The 18,174-nt window shown below is 34.1% G+C and overlaps 2 protein-coding genes across 3 annotated transcripts; both read left to right on the forward strand.

The window, feature by feature from the left end:
• The first annotated feature begins 358 nt into the window (after positions 1-358).
• On the forward strand, positions 359-5,459 carry LOC131629127 (uncharacterized). 2 transcript variants are annotated; one of them, XM_058899930.1, is made up of 8 exons: positions 359-458; positions 655-756; positions 1,700-1,795; positions 3,257-3,352; positions 3,537-3,632; positions 3,825-3,920; positions 4,119-4,214; positions 5,221-5,459. In XM_058899930.1, exons 1-8 carry the CDS (start codon positions 377-379, stop codon positions 5,238-5,240), a joined length of 684 nt encoding a protein of 227 aa, XP_058755913.1. In that variant the 5' UTR covers positions 359-376; the 3' UTR covers positions 5,241-5,459. The 2 variants fall into 2 exon arrangements, with proteins under 2 accessions (XP_058755913.1, XP_058755914.1); XM_058899931.1 differs by having other exon boundaries at positions 3,582-3,632.
• Positions 5,460-11,450: 5,991 nt separating this feature from the next.
• Positions 11,451-13,370, forward strand: LOC131629120 (uncharacterized). The gene is made up of 2 exons (XM_058899924.1): positions 11,451-12,069; positions 12,217-13,370. Exons 1-2 carry the CDS (start codon positions 11,451-11,453, stop codon positions 13,368-13,370), a joined length of 1,773 nt encoding a protein of 590 aa, XP_058755907.1.
• The last annotated feature ends 4,804 nt before the right edge of the window (positions 13,371-18,174 follow it).

An 18,174-nucleotide genomic window follows, 5' to 3' on the forward strand; every position in this document is an offset into this window, starting at 1 on the left:
TCAGTCTTCAATAATTTGAATATTTTTAAAGAGTTTTAATATTTTAAAAATTCAAAGTATTTTTGAAATTATAAATAATATTTAATGCAATAAATAAAAAATAATTAAATATATAACATTTAATGATAATTTTCAAATTTAGTCAAAATAATAATATATTTTAAGAGTGTAAAAAGATGATAAAATTTCTTTTTCAAAGAAAGGTTGAAACTTAGGACATATCAAATTTAAATTTATGTTTAATGTTAAAATAAAATTCAAAAGAGCAATTTATTATAAATATATATATATATATATATATATATATATATATATATATATATATATATATAAGAATAAGAAGTTAACATAAGAAATAATCGTTTTATACAAAGACATGATTTTCATGATTAGACTAAGCTTGCTAGGCCTTTTACTCGTCTATGGAGCTCAGTGCTACGCTAGGAATATGCCCAAAGGTAATTTTACTAAATTTTTGAGAAATCACATAGCCACTACCCATTTGATTCTTTAACCACCCCACTCTAAAAATGGTCTTGTAGCCCTATATGAAACTTAAGAATCATATACTATCCTTTAGTCCATGTTAATATTATATCTTACCTTACTTTATTCTATTGTATGTAATTTGTTAATGGTGGTATTGATTTTAAGCTGAGATCCGAAGTACTCATCTTGAACTAGACGATTACGGTAGAACGGGGCCTAATCCCAGACATGATCCACACCATCCTTCTCCTTCTCGTCCACCTCACGGTAATTTACTAATGGTAAATTTGAATAAATTGTATGATTGTACAATGTAATCTTACTTGCGATTACAATATAGTTTCAATAAAATTAAAAACTATTCTGGATCACATACATTTATCTAAAACCTGTCCAATTATGTTTTATGTACTTCAAAACACAACTTCAAGTATTTTTGTTTATGTTGAGTCAAAGATAAAAAGATTAAAAAATTATCAAATAGTTAAATGTATTCATTTTTAAAGCAGAGAGCCAAAAAAACTCTGATTGAATAAACGATTTGGAAAATCCAAAACTTAGTCTCATACATGATTCCAACAACCTTTTATCTCCTTAATTTCCAAGTGATATACTATATCATATATGTCAATATATAGTTTCATAATTCTTCTATGTGATTTCAAGTCAATCATTATTGAATTGCATTTTGTCCAACTTTATTTTTTATTGATACCTATCACAATACTATTTGAAGTTGCTTTAGAATATCTAATATTGCATGCACATAATAGTAAAATCCAATTTAACTTGATTGATTTTTTTTCATGATATTGCATATAATAATATTTGAGTTTTGATTGAGTATTTGTCCAAAGACAACAACTATAAAATTTCTTAGTTATTCTAACATCCTCAATTCTAAACTAGATGCAAACCTTCAAAAATGCTGCAATTTTTTTGAGAAATCATATAGCCACTACTCATGATTATTTGATCATCCATTCAAAATGTGACTCAATATCCCTCTTTTAATAAACTCAAATTCTAGTGTATCCTTCAGCTCACATTATCATTACATATTGTCTTACTGTATTTTATTGTATGTTCTCCAAAATATAGTTCCATATATTTTGATTGCGAATAATGGAGTAGACACATAAATTTGTATTGATTTTAAGCAGAAATTCAAAATATTATAAATTTTAAAGTTGGTATTGATTTTAAGCAGATATCCAAAATATTCAGTTCGAAATAGACGATTATGGAAAACCAGGGTCAAATCCTAAACATGATCCACACCATCCTCCTTCTCATCCACCTCTCGGTAAGTCACTATATAATATAAATCAATATTTTGTTCAATAACTTACTTATGTATTTGAATTCGAATAAAGCCTATGGATAACACACATTTATTTAATACCATGTTCAATTATCTTATCTCTGGATATACAACTTCAAATATTTTATTTAGTGTTAGATAAAATATAAAAGATAACAAAATTATTAACTAGTTAAATATATTAATTTAAAAATCACAGAATCAAAATAACTCTTACAAAATAGACAATTATATATAAATTCACTTGAATATTATTTCTATTTTACTTTATTTTACTATACGTCATTCAAATTTTCATTTATGGATAATGGATTAAACACAAATATAAAATAAATTATATAATTTTTGTTGTTGATATTGATTTTAAGCATATATATCCAAAATGCCCAGCTTAAAATAGACGATTACAATAGACCGGAGCCGAATCTCAAACATAATCCACATCATCTTTCTCCTTCTCATCCACCACATTTAATTTATAGTATATATCAATATTTTATTTTATTATTCTTATATTTGAATTGGAATAAATTTTATAATTGTATAATGCAGTCTTATTTGCGATTGCAAAGGAGTTTTAATAATATAAAAACTATTGTGGATCATACATATTTATCTAAAATCATGTTCAATTATGTTGTATGTACTTCAAAATACAACTTCAAGTATTTTATTTAGTGTCGAGTCAAATACAAAAAGATAAAATAACTATCAAATAGTTAAATGTATTCATTTTTAAAACAAAGAATCAAAATAACTCTGATTGAATAAAAGCTTATGGAAATCCAAAATCTAAACTCATACATGATCCCAACAATATTTTATCTCCTCTATTTCTAATTGAAAGACTATATTATATATGTCAATATTTAGTTTCATAATTCTTCTATGTGATTTCAAGTCAATTAATCTTGAATTAACATTTTGTCTAGTTTTATTTTAATTATTTATATTTGTTACAATATTGTTTGCAGCTGCATTAGAATCTCTGATATTGCATATTATAGTAAAATCCAATTTGATTTGGTTGATTTTTTCTATGATATTGCATATAATAATAATTGAGTTTTTATTCAATATTTATTCAAAGACAACGTCCATTAAATTTATTAGTTAGTCCAACATCCTCAATTCTAAGTTAGATGCAAATCTTAAATTTTTTTAATAGTTTGAAAGATCACGTAGCCACTACTCATATGATTATTGACCATGCCATATAAAATATGACTTTGTATCCCTCTAAAATAAACTCAGAAATCTAGAGTATGCTACACCTCACATTATCATTACATCTTGTCTTATTGTATTCTATTGTATGTTCTTCATAATATAGTTTCAAATATTTTGATTACGGATAGTGGAGTAAACACAAAAATATAGTATTGATTTATAGTTGTAATTCATAATATTGTAGTATTTAAAGTTGATATTAATTTTAAGCAGATATCCAAAATATTCAGCTCGAAATAGACGATTATGGTAAACCAGGGTCAAATCCCAAACATGATCCACACCATCCTCCTTCTCGCCCCCCTCTAGGTAACTATATATATATATATATATATATATATATATATATATATATATATATATATATATATATATATATATATATATATATATATATATATATATATATATATATATATATATATATATATATTGATTTATAGCAGTAATTCATAATCTTGTAATATTTAAAGTTGGTATTAATTTTAAGTAGATATCCAAAATATTCAACTTGAAATAGACGATTATGGTAAACCAGGGTCAAATCCCAAACATGATCCACACCATCCTCCTTCCCGTCCACCTCTAGGTAAGTGTGTGTCTATATATATATATATATATATATATATATATATATATATATATATATATATATATATATATATATATATATATATATATATATATATATATATATATATATATATATATATATATATATTGATTTATAGCAGTAATTTATAATATTGTAATATTTAAAGTTAGTATTAATTTTAAGCAGATATCCAAAATATTCAGCTTGAAATAGACGATTATGGTAAACCAGGGTCAAATCCCAAACATGATCCACACCATCCTCCTTCTCGCCCACCTCTCGGTAAGTGTGTGTAAGTGTGTGTCTATATATATATATATATATATATATATATATATATATATATATATATATATATATATATATATATATATATATATATATATATATATATATATATATATATATATATATATATATTGATTTATAGCAGTAATTCATAATCTTGTAATATTTAAAGTTGGTATTAATTTTAAGCAGATATCCAAAATATTCAGCTTGAAATAGACGATTATGGTAAACCAGGGTCAAATCCCAAACATGATCCACACCATCCTCCTTCTCGCCCACCTCTCGGTAAGTCACTATATAAAATATATCAATATTTTAATTAATAATTGTTAGCCTTAATTGCAACTTTAGTCTCCTTATTTTATTCTTTTTTTTATTTTGATCCCTCTATTTTAAAAATTACTATTTTAGTCCCCTTTTTAAATTTTTTCTGCAAAATTAATCCATATTTTTGTCCCTTTTTCAACCGAAAATTTAAAAGGGAACCAAAATCGTAATTTTAAAAATGAGGAGACCAAAATAAAATAAAAAAAGAGAAAAAAGGAGAATCAAAATTACAATTGAACCTTATTATTATTCTATTTGAATTTGAATAAATCCTATGATAATACCATGCAATTTTACATGTGATTGCAACAGAATTTCAATAATATTAAAAATTATTAATGAATAACACACATTTATTTAATACCATGTTCAATTATCTTATATTTATATAAAAATAGAACTTTAAATATTTTAACTAGTATTGAATAAAACATAAAAAAATAATTAACTAGTTAAATATATTGAGATTTTAATCAGAGAATCAAAATAACTCTTACAAAACACATAATGTAAACCCAAAACTTAATCTCATATACCCGATCCCAACAACTATCTTCTTCTCCTATATACCAATATTTAATTTAATAATTCTTGTAATTGATTTCAAGTCAATCATTTTTATATTTTCATTTTATCTAGTTTTATTATAATTTTTAAATATCAATTACAATATTGTTTGCAATTGCAATAGAACATATGATATTGCATATAATAGTAATATACAACCTCAGACAATGAAAGTTTTAGTAACATTAAATGTTTTTGTTAATCACGAATGTTTTAAAATAATTATGATTAAAGTCATCTATTTTTGGATTTAGTTATGGTGACTACCACTTTAAAAAAAGTTTCATTGAGTGTATTTTAGGAATTAAATTTATAAAAATAATAATTAAATTTTTACACACATGTCAACCAACTTTGAATGTTTTTCTAATATGTATATTTTATTCCCTTTTTTCAGTGAAATCGAAGATGCAATGAAGATGCTGCCTCAGAATCTTCAAATGTTCCTTGAGTTCAATAGTTTTTTTTCTTTTGATGAATAAATCACATGATTTTCAATGTATTTTATGGACATGGCTCAAGTCAACATTAAAAATATTATTATGTGAAAAAATTAGCCATGTACTTATATGAAACTTTTAATAAATGGAAAATTCAGAGTGTAAGTTGTACTAAGAATAAAAAAAATTAAACAAAATCCTCAATACAATTTCCCTTCGAATTTTAATAAAGCTCATAAAGAGTTTAGCACCTTGGGGCTTTTAGATGTTTGATTGGTATGCGTGTGAGGTCATATGGATGATCTGAATACCCCCAAATTATACGTATAGAATAATAATAATAAGTGGTATTGATAATTGGTATTGGATACATCAATGAAATTTTTTTAAAGTGGACCAGATTAAAATTTTACAACAATACAATCACAATAACTAATACATCAGCGATCAGACGAAATCTTCAACATATCGGAATATGCTCCATCAAGTCCTCAATTCCATTCCAAGTCTATAATTGTGAGTCCAATCCAAATACTTGTTAACTTGAAAAATAATGTAATAATGTGGGATGGGATACTAATATTAGTGGATTTCCAATTTAAACCACTGATTCTCTCACTACCCTTCTACTCGGTTAAGGTCTACTTGAAAGGTCCATAAGGATATCTCATACCCATTCCACACGAGTCAATACTGACTAAATACCTCAAAATCATCTCACTGAGGCCTTCTATTTAGTCTCACGTGTTTGATTCGCATACTAAAATAATTTACTTATTACAGTTCACTAACTGATGAAGGACAATGAAATACCAAGCCGATAGAGATTTAGTGATTTTACTTAAATCCCGAATCGGTGTTTAAGTATTGTGACTCACTGGGACTCTAGCAAATCAAACGAATTATCCTTAACAGTATAACTCCTATATAACTCACACAATCATAACCACTCAGGGCCTTCTTAAAAGCATATCATATGGATTCGGTCTATCCTATTGCCATCCACAGGAGCTATGCCATGCATGGTCCCTTACATCTGAAAATGAGTCAAAAGTGTAATGATCCCATGTAGCTCACAGTTCTGGGACTGAATAGGTAGTACTTAGCTCTTAAGCATGACGTACGGATCATTGACTTTCTTATTCTATCTTATGAGAACTAAAATTTCGTTCCTTAGGAGACGAATGTTGGACCAGATGTCTGATATCTTGTCCAACTTGTTAAACCAGATTTAACACAATATGACATCTATAATAGGTAACCCAATTCAGTGCAAACCACACTTACATCTGGTGGCATCCAACCTGAGAAAGGTAATCCACTATTCATATAATTAGTAAAAGTGCCTTAGATGAACAAGCCCCTTGTTCAATGACTCTCTTCTTAATTCTACACTAGTGTCTTTTTATTTAGGACTCCCTCTAAATATGAGAACCCCCTATGACTTTCTCTCAATCTCTAATTCCAAGTGACCAACTTCAATAAACAACTTAGAGAATGTTGAATTATAACTCAACTAAACAAACCAACTACTATGCCTTATGATATGAATGTAGGCGCTTACAAGAAACACAAACAAAAGACTCAAATAAACCTAGAACAAATATATTCAATCCTAGCGCGCATGCTCAATGATGAGGTGGAAGTCTCCTTAAATAGCAATTCAATTCTAGTATTTTTCTCCTTCGGATATTTGATTTGATTTCGTATATAATTATAGCTGATAAAGTTGGAATTGATTTGTTCCACAAAAGTCTCCAACAAATGATATGATTTATTTTTAATTCAAATTCATATTTAAATCTCCATTTAAATTGATTTGATCTTCAAATAGTTGTAAAAAAATCACACAAACCCATTTCTAAACAATAGAAAAAAATATAATTGAATCCCAACCAAAATTTCACTCCAAAAATGCAACAACGTTGTCCTACTGAGCAAGGGCCATATGTTGCGCACATGCTGGAACATCATGTTCCACACGTGTCCCTTCTGCACCAAAACATATTGAACACTCCATATTGTTTTTAATAATGCAACCAATCAAAAAGGAACAAAAATCTCCCCTTTTGGAAAATTTTGGCAAAACAACTCTTCAAGAGATAACACAACTGATTATCATAAGCACCCCATACTTAAAACAAACATCAACAATAAAAGAAGTACAAACCAATCAGAGCACACATTAGCAGCAGCAGAAAACACACCGGTAGCATAAGTCATAAATTACGAGGTTTCTACACAAATTCAATGTTCAATAACAGATAGCCATGCAATCACAAAGTCATTCATGCATGAACACACAGTTAAGACAGAATCAGAAGATAAGATACTACTAACATAAATATATTAAATCATAAGGGCCAGATGCCATGCTAGAAGCTTCAACATGTGAGCACACATATTGAGAACAATTAGTACCAATCACATCAACTAGTTAGTACTAATTCAGAAAGTACATATCACGAAGTCAGTAGTGAGTAGTTAGAATACACTACCCTTACACACCATCACTCCCCCCTTTTTTTCATAATTTGGCAAAGGTATTTCCTAGAAAAATCAGTCAGTCAACACAAATGTCAATATGTTAGCACATACACATATTAGATCAAGAGTAGACAAACATCAACCAATATCACCAATGTTGAACAAGATGCTAGAGAATTAAGACAACTATTGGTAACAAAACCATAAGGCTATCAAGCCATTACATATAAAAAACAAGGAAATAAAACATGCCCAAATATAAGGGCCAAACATAATAAGCAAAAACACATGGAATTAACACCCTTGAGACTTGATCTATAGACCATACTCTTGAATCAATGAAGGTAACCCAGTCTTCATCAGCATCTGATTCATATTCATGAAATTGCGTAGAACTTTTCTTTAAGAACTTCATCTTGGTCACAAACTTCTTTCCATTCACAAATGCTCCAACAAATGGTCCAACATGTGTATCCACCTTGGTTTCAAAATTCTTTGATTCTGAAGCCCTGACCTTCTTCCTAGACTTGTCTTCCACCATAACCTTAGCTTTTCTAGATGAGTGTCTCATTGGTGCAAGTATTGGAAGAACTTGACCAACTTTTAGAGTATGTAAGAGAATGAAAACAAAGATTTTCTTGCTTGTAACGATGGCCCAAATAAAAGGAGGTTTTGAAACAAGTAAAGTCAGATTTGTTTCACATGTAACACATAAAAGAGAGAAACTTTATTTCTATCCCTGCACGCCTCCCTAGATTTGACTGCTATAGACACTTATAAGTACAAATACCAAGGGTAGCCCTTAGTTTTTTGTTCCTGTGGAACACTTTTGATTACCTCTCGGAAGAAGATTCCGGCGAGGTCACATAGGAGTTTGTAGTGTTTAGCTTTAGGGATTTGAGCAATACAAGTGGTGCAAGCTCAAGATAAAAAAATGAGTCTTGCTTATCTCTCGGTCGGAAGCCCTATTTATAGCTGTTGGATCCATAATCATTCTCATAAATGGAGGAACCTTGGTTCCCTCCATAATGAGCACCTTACAGTAACCTCCGCCGCCTGGTCATTAAGGAGTTGTAACTCCTGTAACGGAGGAGTCCTTTTATGTGTACGTGACAGTTACGGTCGACTAGGGCAGAATGACTCTGAGCTCTATCCTTGACAACGCTCGCCAACATGTGGAATCTTTCGTAGCAGGTTAGGGACCTTGACCGGGTTGAGAATTCGCTCCGGGTTATAAGTCCTGGACGGGCTGAATTATCAACTTTTTAGGCTGGTCATATTCTTCCATCCATCTTGTCTTATTCTCACCTTCCCCATCTAGTAATGACTTGCTTGATCGGACCAAACACTCTAAATATGTACAAGCCCCCCGAAATAGAATTCCTACAGGGATGAAGAGTTCGGTCCACTAAGAGCTTATTTTGGGCCGGTTTGGCGAGTCGGCTTCCCTGTTTATCCAACGGTCAAAGAAGTACCTGCCCTTGCGTGTGCAGCAAGTTTTTCCCCACTAATTGCTGCTTTTAATTCTTGAATGTGCCACTAATGATGAGCATTTATGGGTAATGTAACTCTACTTTATTATCCCCCTAAGCCTATATTTTTAAATTCATTTAAAAAATTTTGCCCTTCTTTTGCGACTTCAAAGTGTTTCTGCGTAAGGCTTGCTCAGGAGGCGATTTTCCTTCATCCTCAAATTTCTTCATCAGGTAACCCTTCCCCCTTTTATTCTTTTTCCTTTTATCATGGTTATCATTAGAGAATGTGATGAGTCAGGGAATATCATTGTTCCCTAAACCGCTGAAGAGAGGAAAACTCTCTAGAAGCAATGTATGGAGTCGTGTAAGGGTCATATGAGTCGGGTTGATTTTAACCAAATTATTCATGAGGTATATGGAGAGCTTTATGAATCTTTTAGCGATACTGACTCGGAATTTGAGTCGTCAAGTTCGGTAGAGGTTCTTACGGAGATGGGAGGGTCTTTTATTAACGCAGATGTGTTAAAATATAAGAGTAGCTCAGTGACTCATGACGACATAGATAAACTTCAATCCAAGAAGGATATTTCTTCTACTGGGAACGAAGAGGACGTGATTTTGGACCTATGTGAAGAGGGTGAAGTCGTATGTCTCTTCCGCCCAAAGGGTGTCGGTAATTGTTAGGAGTAAATTAGTAGTATTTTCATGTGTTAAATTAACTACCTTTTGATATGAAGTTAAACATATCTTATGATTTTTAAGGATTTTATGGTTAGAATTGAACTCTAGAGGTTCGATGCTAATTGTAGAGCGACTTGCATCACTTTGGGTGTTATTTGTGCAGATTTTAAAGTTGAAAAGTAAAGACGAAGAAACACGAAGGCGTAGAGATTCTGGAGAAGAGAAAGCACAAAGAAGGAGGAAGAAGCAGAGGCCGAGCCGCGGCGATAAGGGGCGAGACGCGCCATCACTTCTGACTTTGGCTCGCGCCATCACTTCTGACTTTGGCTCGCGCCTCGCCAATCCGTGCCGAGCCGCGGTAGCTGCGTGAAAAGAAATAATGTTATAAATAGAAGCCCTAATCCTCATAAGAGAGAGATTTTTGGTGAGCGAAATTCAGAGAGCAATCCTATTCCAGAGCAGAAAACAACATCTGACGGATAATTCAACATCAATTGAAGACATTCCCTTGATGAAGATGAATCCCCTATGAAGTTTTGTGTGTTCTTCATGTCTATGTAGAGCTAAACCCCATTGTGTTGAGTTTAAGGTAGTAGTTAACCTATGAAGATGCAATTACTTTAATTAATTCCTGTGAACAATTGTTTAAGTTTTATTATCAATAAAGAACCTTGCTTTTATTTTATATCATTGTTAAACTATTAATCGAGAGATAGGGTTTATACTTTTGCCCTAGGTTCTTATATTGACTTGTTAATTAATACTCAGAGATGAGATTTTGAAGAAGTTTTCATAAATCATCGTGGTTAATTCCCTTTATCTTTATAGTTATTCTGAGAGATTGAATATCATATCGGTGGAGGTGTTTCTAAATTGATCTTAGACATAATATCTCTTTTGAGGATGAATGAAGATAATAACTTAGATAATGTTCACATGTGGATTAATTGATCATTGCATATGAATAGGTTGATGAACCCTAGAACTCAACATATTCATCACCATTGTTATTCGTTCTTTAAGCTTTCAGCCATTTAATTCTTATTCTGTTATTTGCAATTTGAGATTAAACAATAAAAATCAATACTTTTCACTACTCATTATAAATTAACTATAGAACGGCAGTACTATTGACTCAGTCTCTGTGGATACGATATATTAGAAAATATTTACCCAAAATACTTTCAACAAATTGGCGCCGTTGTCGGGGACTGTGTCAATATTGCACGCATTGCAATAGCTTTTATTTTGAGTTTATTTTTATTAATTTGGTTGTTTCACGTGTTTGTTAGTTTTTGCAGAATTAGTGTATGCGCAGCAAAGTTTCCAGCGATCAACTTCTTTTTGATCCCGAGATTGAAAGAACCGCTGGGAGATTGAACAACAAAACACGAAGAAGAGCAAACATAGCAAAGGCCAGAGACAACGCAGATGCGACTTCGTCACAATCTTTAGAAACAATTGACGAGTCATCTGACGGACTTTACTTTCACAAACTATTTGAAGAAGAGCAAGAAGCCATCATACAACACACTATTGTAAACATGGCCACCACAGCTCCATGTGCAAATAGTCCTCGTCTCAATCCACAATTCGCGAGGACTGCCGCCAACGGACGGACATCTGAATTGAAGACCGGTATTCTACAGCTCATCTGTGCAAGTCCTTTCGCCAGATTTGACCATGAAGACCCATACACACACCTGACTCGATTCTATGAGTTAGCGGGTACTACAGGTGTAGCCCAAGCTGATGAAGAGACATTGTTCAAAAGGTTGTTCCAATATTCTTTGCTATCAAAGGCTAAAGATTGGTATCTAGATCAACCTGAAGCAGTAATGACTGATTGGAATACTCTGGAAGAAAAATTCTTGGAACGATTTTACTCTCAAAACCGGTTCTTTGACGCAAAGACAACAATTGCGGTATTCTCTCAAGGTAGTAATGAATCATTGAATGAAGCTTGGGAAAGATATAAAGCTATGCTGAGGAAATTCAAGGGACACGGATTTGCAGAAGTTGATCAAATTCACATGTTCCGTAACGGTCTTACACCTACAAATAAGACACTTTTGGACGCCACAACTGGTGGCTCATTAATGTCCAAAACAACTGCTGAAGCAATTCAAATAATTGAGAGAATAGCCCTAAATGACCGACAGGGTAATCATGATCGAACTGTCAGAGATAATAAACCTGGATTGTTAGAGCTAACCAATAGTGATGCTCTATTGGCTCAAAACAAATTGCTAACTTCACAAGTGGAGCTTTTGACACAACAAATGTCCACACTTCCACAACAAATCAAAGAGCTTAATGGAGTCTCAAATTCCTACCAAGTTGCTAAGTGTGAGTTATGCAAAGGAGATCATCAAACCGGATTTTGCCCACCAGTCTTGGCAGAAGAAGTGAACTACATGAACAACAACCAAGGACAAAGGCAAAATCAGTACCCAAATCTTCTGTCGTATCAACAGAGTTATCCTCCAAGGAATAACAATCAAGGTTATCAACAAAGACCTAACAATCAAGGTTACCAACAGCAAACATTTCAACCTTACACTCAACCGTCACCACAACAACAAGGAGGACCGTCTAAGTTGGAAGAAACTATGACGCAATTCATGCAGATGTCAATGACAAACCAGAAAAACCAAGATGCAGCAATCAAAAATTTGGAAACTCAAGTGGGGCAACTTGCAAAACAAATTGCAGCTAATCAGTCGAATGCGACATTCTCCGCCAACACTCAAGAGAATCCGAAAGAACATTGCAAAGCAGTGGTAACTAGAATTGGTCAGAAAGGTGGTGAGGAGGAAATTGAAGCCAATGGTACTGAGAAGGAAGATGATGACCGTGCTGCGGAATATGAGGATAATGAAATCATTGTAGGTGAGATGAATAAAGATGAAGAGAGAGAAACAGATGAGACCAAGAAGGGAAGTGAGAGGATGGAGAAAAGGAAAAGTGCTAAGAAAAAGATGTCAGATAATGTGATACCAAGTCAACATCTACAATATCCCCAGGCTCCATCAAAGAAGGACAATGCCAGGCAATACGCCAGGTTTATGAGCATATTTAAACAACTTCACATAAACATCCCATTTGCCGAAGCATTGGAGCAAATGCCCAAGTATGCTAAATTCATGAAGAACATGCTCACAAATAAAAAGGGATACACAGATGAGGAGACCGTGTTGCTTGATGCCCAGTGTAGTGCCGTAATCCAAAGAACTACTCCAAGAAAGGAATCCGATCCGGGACGAGTCACTTTGCCATTAAACATTGAAGGTAACTTCACTGGTGATGGGTTGATTGATCTGGGGTCTAGCATCAACTTAATTCCTTTATCCATTGTCAAGAAACTAGGAAATATTGTGATGAAGCCTACTAGGATGACATTGCAATTAGCCGACAAGTCTATCACTTCACCATATGGAGTGGTTCAAGATTTGCTAGTATAAGTAGATAAGTTCTTTTTCCCGGTAGATTTTGTGGTAGTTGACATGGAAGAAGATCATGAGGTACCAGTAATTCTTGGAAGACCATTCATGAAAACCGCCCGAATGATGATTGATATGGATGCGGGGATCATGAAAGTAAGGGTGCAAGATGAAGAGGTAAAGTTTAATCTGTTCGAAGCCAAGAAGCATCCTAAGAATAAGACTGATATCTTCCGAATCGATGCCACCAAGGGAGAACCCAAAAATGCTAAAAATCAATTTCAAAATTACTTTCAAGTTGGACAAATGGTGCTCTTGTGCAACTCAAGACTAAAATTATTTCCGGGTAAAGCGACACCAAAATGGTCAGGACCATTGGTAGTAAAAGAGGTATGCGATCATGGAGCCATTATGGTAGAGAATCCTAAGACAAAGGAGAGCTGGGCCGTTAATGGAAAACGGTTGAAAGAATAATTCGGGGGAGTGGAGCAGCGTGCACCATTTCTAAGTCCTTGAAAGCATGGACCGTCGAGCTCGAACGACGTTAAGCAAAGCACTTGTTGGGAGGCAACCCAACATGGTAAGAATTTTCTTTTATTTACTTTATTTCAGTATGCCTGTTTATATATCATCAGTCACTATGGCAAATAGAGGGCAAACAAAAGAAGAAACATTTTTTTGAAAACTAGCGCGCCTCGCCAGAGGGACTGCGCGCCGCGACACTAAGTCAGAAGGTTTAGCGCGCCGCAGCCACCAAGGACCGAGGCGCGGCTTCGCGAATTTCAGTTTTTTAAAACACTAAAATAGGGTTTTTGTTGTAAACCCCACTTCATTTGTTTGCCCCACACCGAGAAGTGACACTCCACCGACGAGGCTCGAGCCTAAAATTCGAAATTTTGTCACTATTAACGTCAGCATCTCGTCTCCACCACCAATCAAGATGCAACCAGCCAAGAGAGGTCGCACAAAGACCACAAGTTACGGTCCTCGTGGTGTGAATACTCGGGAAACCAACACGAGACGCTTCCTGGGACCTGCACAAAAGGAGAGGTTTGCTCAATTAACCTCCCGCACCATTCTCCCTGAGAAATTGATTGTCCCAAATGAAGAGGGTGAGTACGGTACACTGTGGAGTTACTTTGAACACCGGAAGTGGGACCGCTTGTTTGAGCCCTATCAGGAAATCAATATGGACATAGTGAGGGAGTTCTATGCAAACGCTATCAAGCTCACCCCAGAAACTGTAGCCTACAATTATGAGACATTTGTTAGGGGTCACACTATCCGGTTCGACCGACAGGCTATCAGTGAGTTCTTGGGTAACCCGCTGCAATTACGAGAAGGTGAAAAGTGCTACTATAGAAAGCATCTGTTGGAAACATCGTACAGGTTGGATGATGTTACGAGGAAGATTTGTGCCAGCGGAAGAGGACCAGTTCTTGGAAAGAATGGAGCTCCAGTGCATTATCACAGGAAGGATCTGAACATCGATGCTCGAGCTGCGCTGTCCATCATGAGTTATAACATCCGACCTCGGGCACATGTTACCACCATTCCAATGGATGCAGCATTACTAATGAGAGTCATCATGTCCCGACACTCTGTAGATGTAGCTCTCATTGTCTCACAAGAGTTGAGGAGCAGTTCTGAGTGACACTGAGCATGGCATCAATGATAAATGTATCTTACCATTCCCAGGTCTGATTATGGGGTTATGCCATGCTGAGGGAGTAGATTTCTCTGATAAGGGACACTTAGTGATTCACACCACCATTGATGACACTTATATTGACAGATTCTGTAAAACCCCTTTTGAGAAAGATCAGCAAGCTGCAACCACTAGCTCTCAAGCCGGACCTTCTGCAGGCCCTCCTCCCACCTTTGATCCACTGGTTGCCCATCATTACTACGCCTCCATGTGGGAGGCCAATCAGAGATCTCAGATTTTCTTGCATGATTCTATGCAGCAGCAGTACAGGAACTCCATCTGTCCCCCTGAGGAGCGTACCTTTCCCTCTCGGGAGAGATATTTCACGTACTGTGGATGGCCGGAGTCCGATCCTTATCCTGTGGGGGGTGGTGCCACTAGTGGAGTTGAGCAGCCGGAGCAGAATGAGCAGGTGCAGGAGGAGGATGATTTGGCAGATGATGATGATCACATCTGGTGATTGTGGAGGACGGATGATGTTGATTTTTGTTTTGTTTATTGACTGATGATATTTTAGTTCCTGTTGGTTATTATTTTTATGTTTATTGTCATGGATCTTAGGTGGCTTTTATGTCACCATGACTCAGTTCAGTACTTTCTTTCTGTTTGAATGATTTTGTCTTGATATTATTTTATCCCCAGTTTAGAATGAGTAGTTCCACAATATAATGAAAAGCTCAAGCAAGACAATGAGAGTACCAACAATGGAGCAACATGCATGAAAATGGTAGTGAGTGGAAATTTTTGAAAAATTAATTTTTCCCTTTCTTTTTCAATAAAAGTGACAAGGCAGGTATGACTTTTCAAACTCAAAATCTTAGTGTGTGCATGAAACGTAGGTGGTTAGTAAATACTAATAGAAGTTCTTTGTGGTACACAATTTTTTGTTGGATCGTCTTAGCCTTAACCATTGTGAGGAAAGCTTTCTATTGTTTACTATATGCAGGAGACCATCGATAACTTTGACATGTTTGTATTTTGCTAAACCGTTTGTCGCATCATTTTGTGGAAATCTGTGAAAATGACATAGGCACTTGTTTGAATCTGAGAGTTTCTTTGAGCCTATTCCATCTTAAAACTTATTTTTTCTCTATGAGAGTGTGATCCTTTGCTAACCATTTTTTGAGACTGAGGTCAAGATAAATTCCATAATATGCACCAAGAAAAACATCTGGTGAGGTTTTGATCTCAATAAAAGGTTTTGTTTTGGACCATCAACCATAAAATTTGGTGATGTGTTTTCTCTTTTACCATTATAGAAAGTAGGGGAGCATTCATAGAATCTGAATACAGGTTGATCTCCAAGTTGGGGAGATGCATAATCAAAAGAAGAGTAAGTACAGGTGGTGATTTGCAAAGAACAAAAGAACTTCGTAGCTAGAAAAAAAAAGAGAAGAAACAAGAGAAAAAAAACAACGTTTGAACTTGGACAGCTGTTGAAAATAAAAGAAAACATCGAGCTACGAATGAAAAGATGAACGGGTGAGAAAGCTAATGGTATAGAGAAAAAGGAATGAGTTGTGATTCAGATGCTTCCCTACTAGGAACAACCCTTGAATATCTTCTTTTCTTTGAATCTAAACCACATTACAACCCTATAAAGACCTTCTGATTCTCAGATTCCACGGGACTTGATGCTAACAATACGGTGAACGTATGATATGGATATTTGTTGATTTAATTGTTTTGGATGAGTGTTTAACCCCTCTTTTATTCATCATACTTTTTGATGAGAGTGATTAGTGCTGATTCAACTGCGGTTATGTAGTGTTTTGAACTTCTGGATGTAATTTCCTTTCAAAATCTGTTTCATGTGTATGTTCTGAGTTTGCAGGGAGATGAAGAGTATCTGAGTTGGTCATTGAATTGAACCATTTGAAAAACTTTTTGAAAAACCTGTTGCATGATTGTTGGTATGTGTTGTTGTAATCACTGAGGTAAGTAATTTTGTTTAGGGACAAACAAAACTCTAAGTTGGGGAGAGTTTGTTAGGAGTAAATTAGTAGTATTTTCATGTGTTAAATTAACTACCTTTTGATCTGAAGTTAAACATATCTTATGATTTTTAAGGATTTTATGGTTAGAATTGAACTCTAGAGGTTCGATGCTAATTGTAGAGCGACTTGCATCACTTTGGGTGTTAATTGTGCAAATTTTAAAGTTGAAAAGTAAAGACGAAGAAACACGAAGGCGTAGAGATTCTGGAGAAGAGAAAGCACAAAGAAGGAGGAAGAAGCAGAGGTCGAGCCGCGGCGATAAGGGGCGAGACGCGCCATCACTTCTGACTTTGGCTCGCGCCTCACCAATCCGTGCCGAGCCGCGGTAGCTGCGTGAAAAGAAATAATGTTATAAATAGAAGCCCTAATCCTCATAAGAGAGAGATTTTTGGTGAGCGAAATTCAGAGAGCAATCCTATTCCAGAGTAGAAAACAACATCCGACGGAGAATTCAACATCAATTGAAGACATTCCCTTGATGAAGATGAATCCCTCTATGAAGTTTTGTGTGTTCTTCATGTCTATGGAGAGCTAAACCCCATTGTGTTAAGTTTAAGGTATTAGTTAACCTATGAAGATGCAATTACTTTAATTAATTCCTGTGAACAATTGTTTAAGTTTAATTATCAATGAAGAACCTTGCTTTTATTTTATATCATTGTTAAACTATTAATCGAGAGATAGGGTTTATACTTTTGCCCTAGGTTCTTATATTGACTTGTTGATTAATACTCATAGATGAGATTTTGAAGAAGTTTTCATAAATCATCGTGGTTAATTCCCTTTATCTTTATAGTTATTCTGAGAGATCGAATATCATATCGGTGGAGGTGTTTCTAAATTGATCTTAGACATAATATCTCTTTTGAGGATGAATGAAGATAATAACTTAGATAATGTTCACATGTGGATTAATTGATCATTGCATATGAATAGGTTGATGAACCCTAGAACTCAACATATTCATCACCATTATTATTCGTTCTTTAAGCTTTCAGCCATTTAATTCTTATTCTGTTATTTGCAATTTGAGATTAAACAATCAAAATCAATACTTTTCACTACTCATTATAAATTAACTATAGAACGGCAGTACTATTGACTCAGTCTCTGTGGATAC

This window comes from Vicia villosa, unplaced genomic scaffold, assembly GCF_029867415.1.
Source record: "Vicia villosa cultivar HV-30 ecotype Madison, WI unplaced genomic scaffold, Vvil1.0 ctg.000509F_1_1, whole genome shotgun sequence".
Taxonomy (NCBI): domain Eukaryota; kingdom Viridiplantae; phylum Streptophyta; class Magnoliopsida; order Fabales; family Fabaceae; genus Vicia; species Vicia villosa.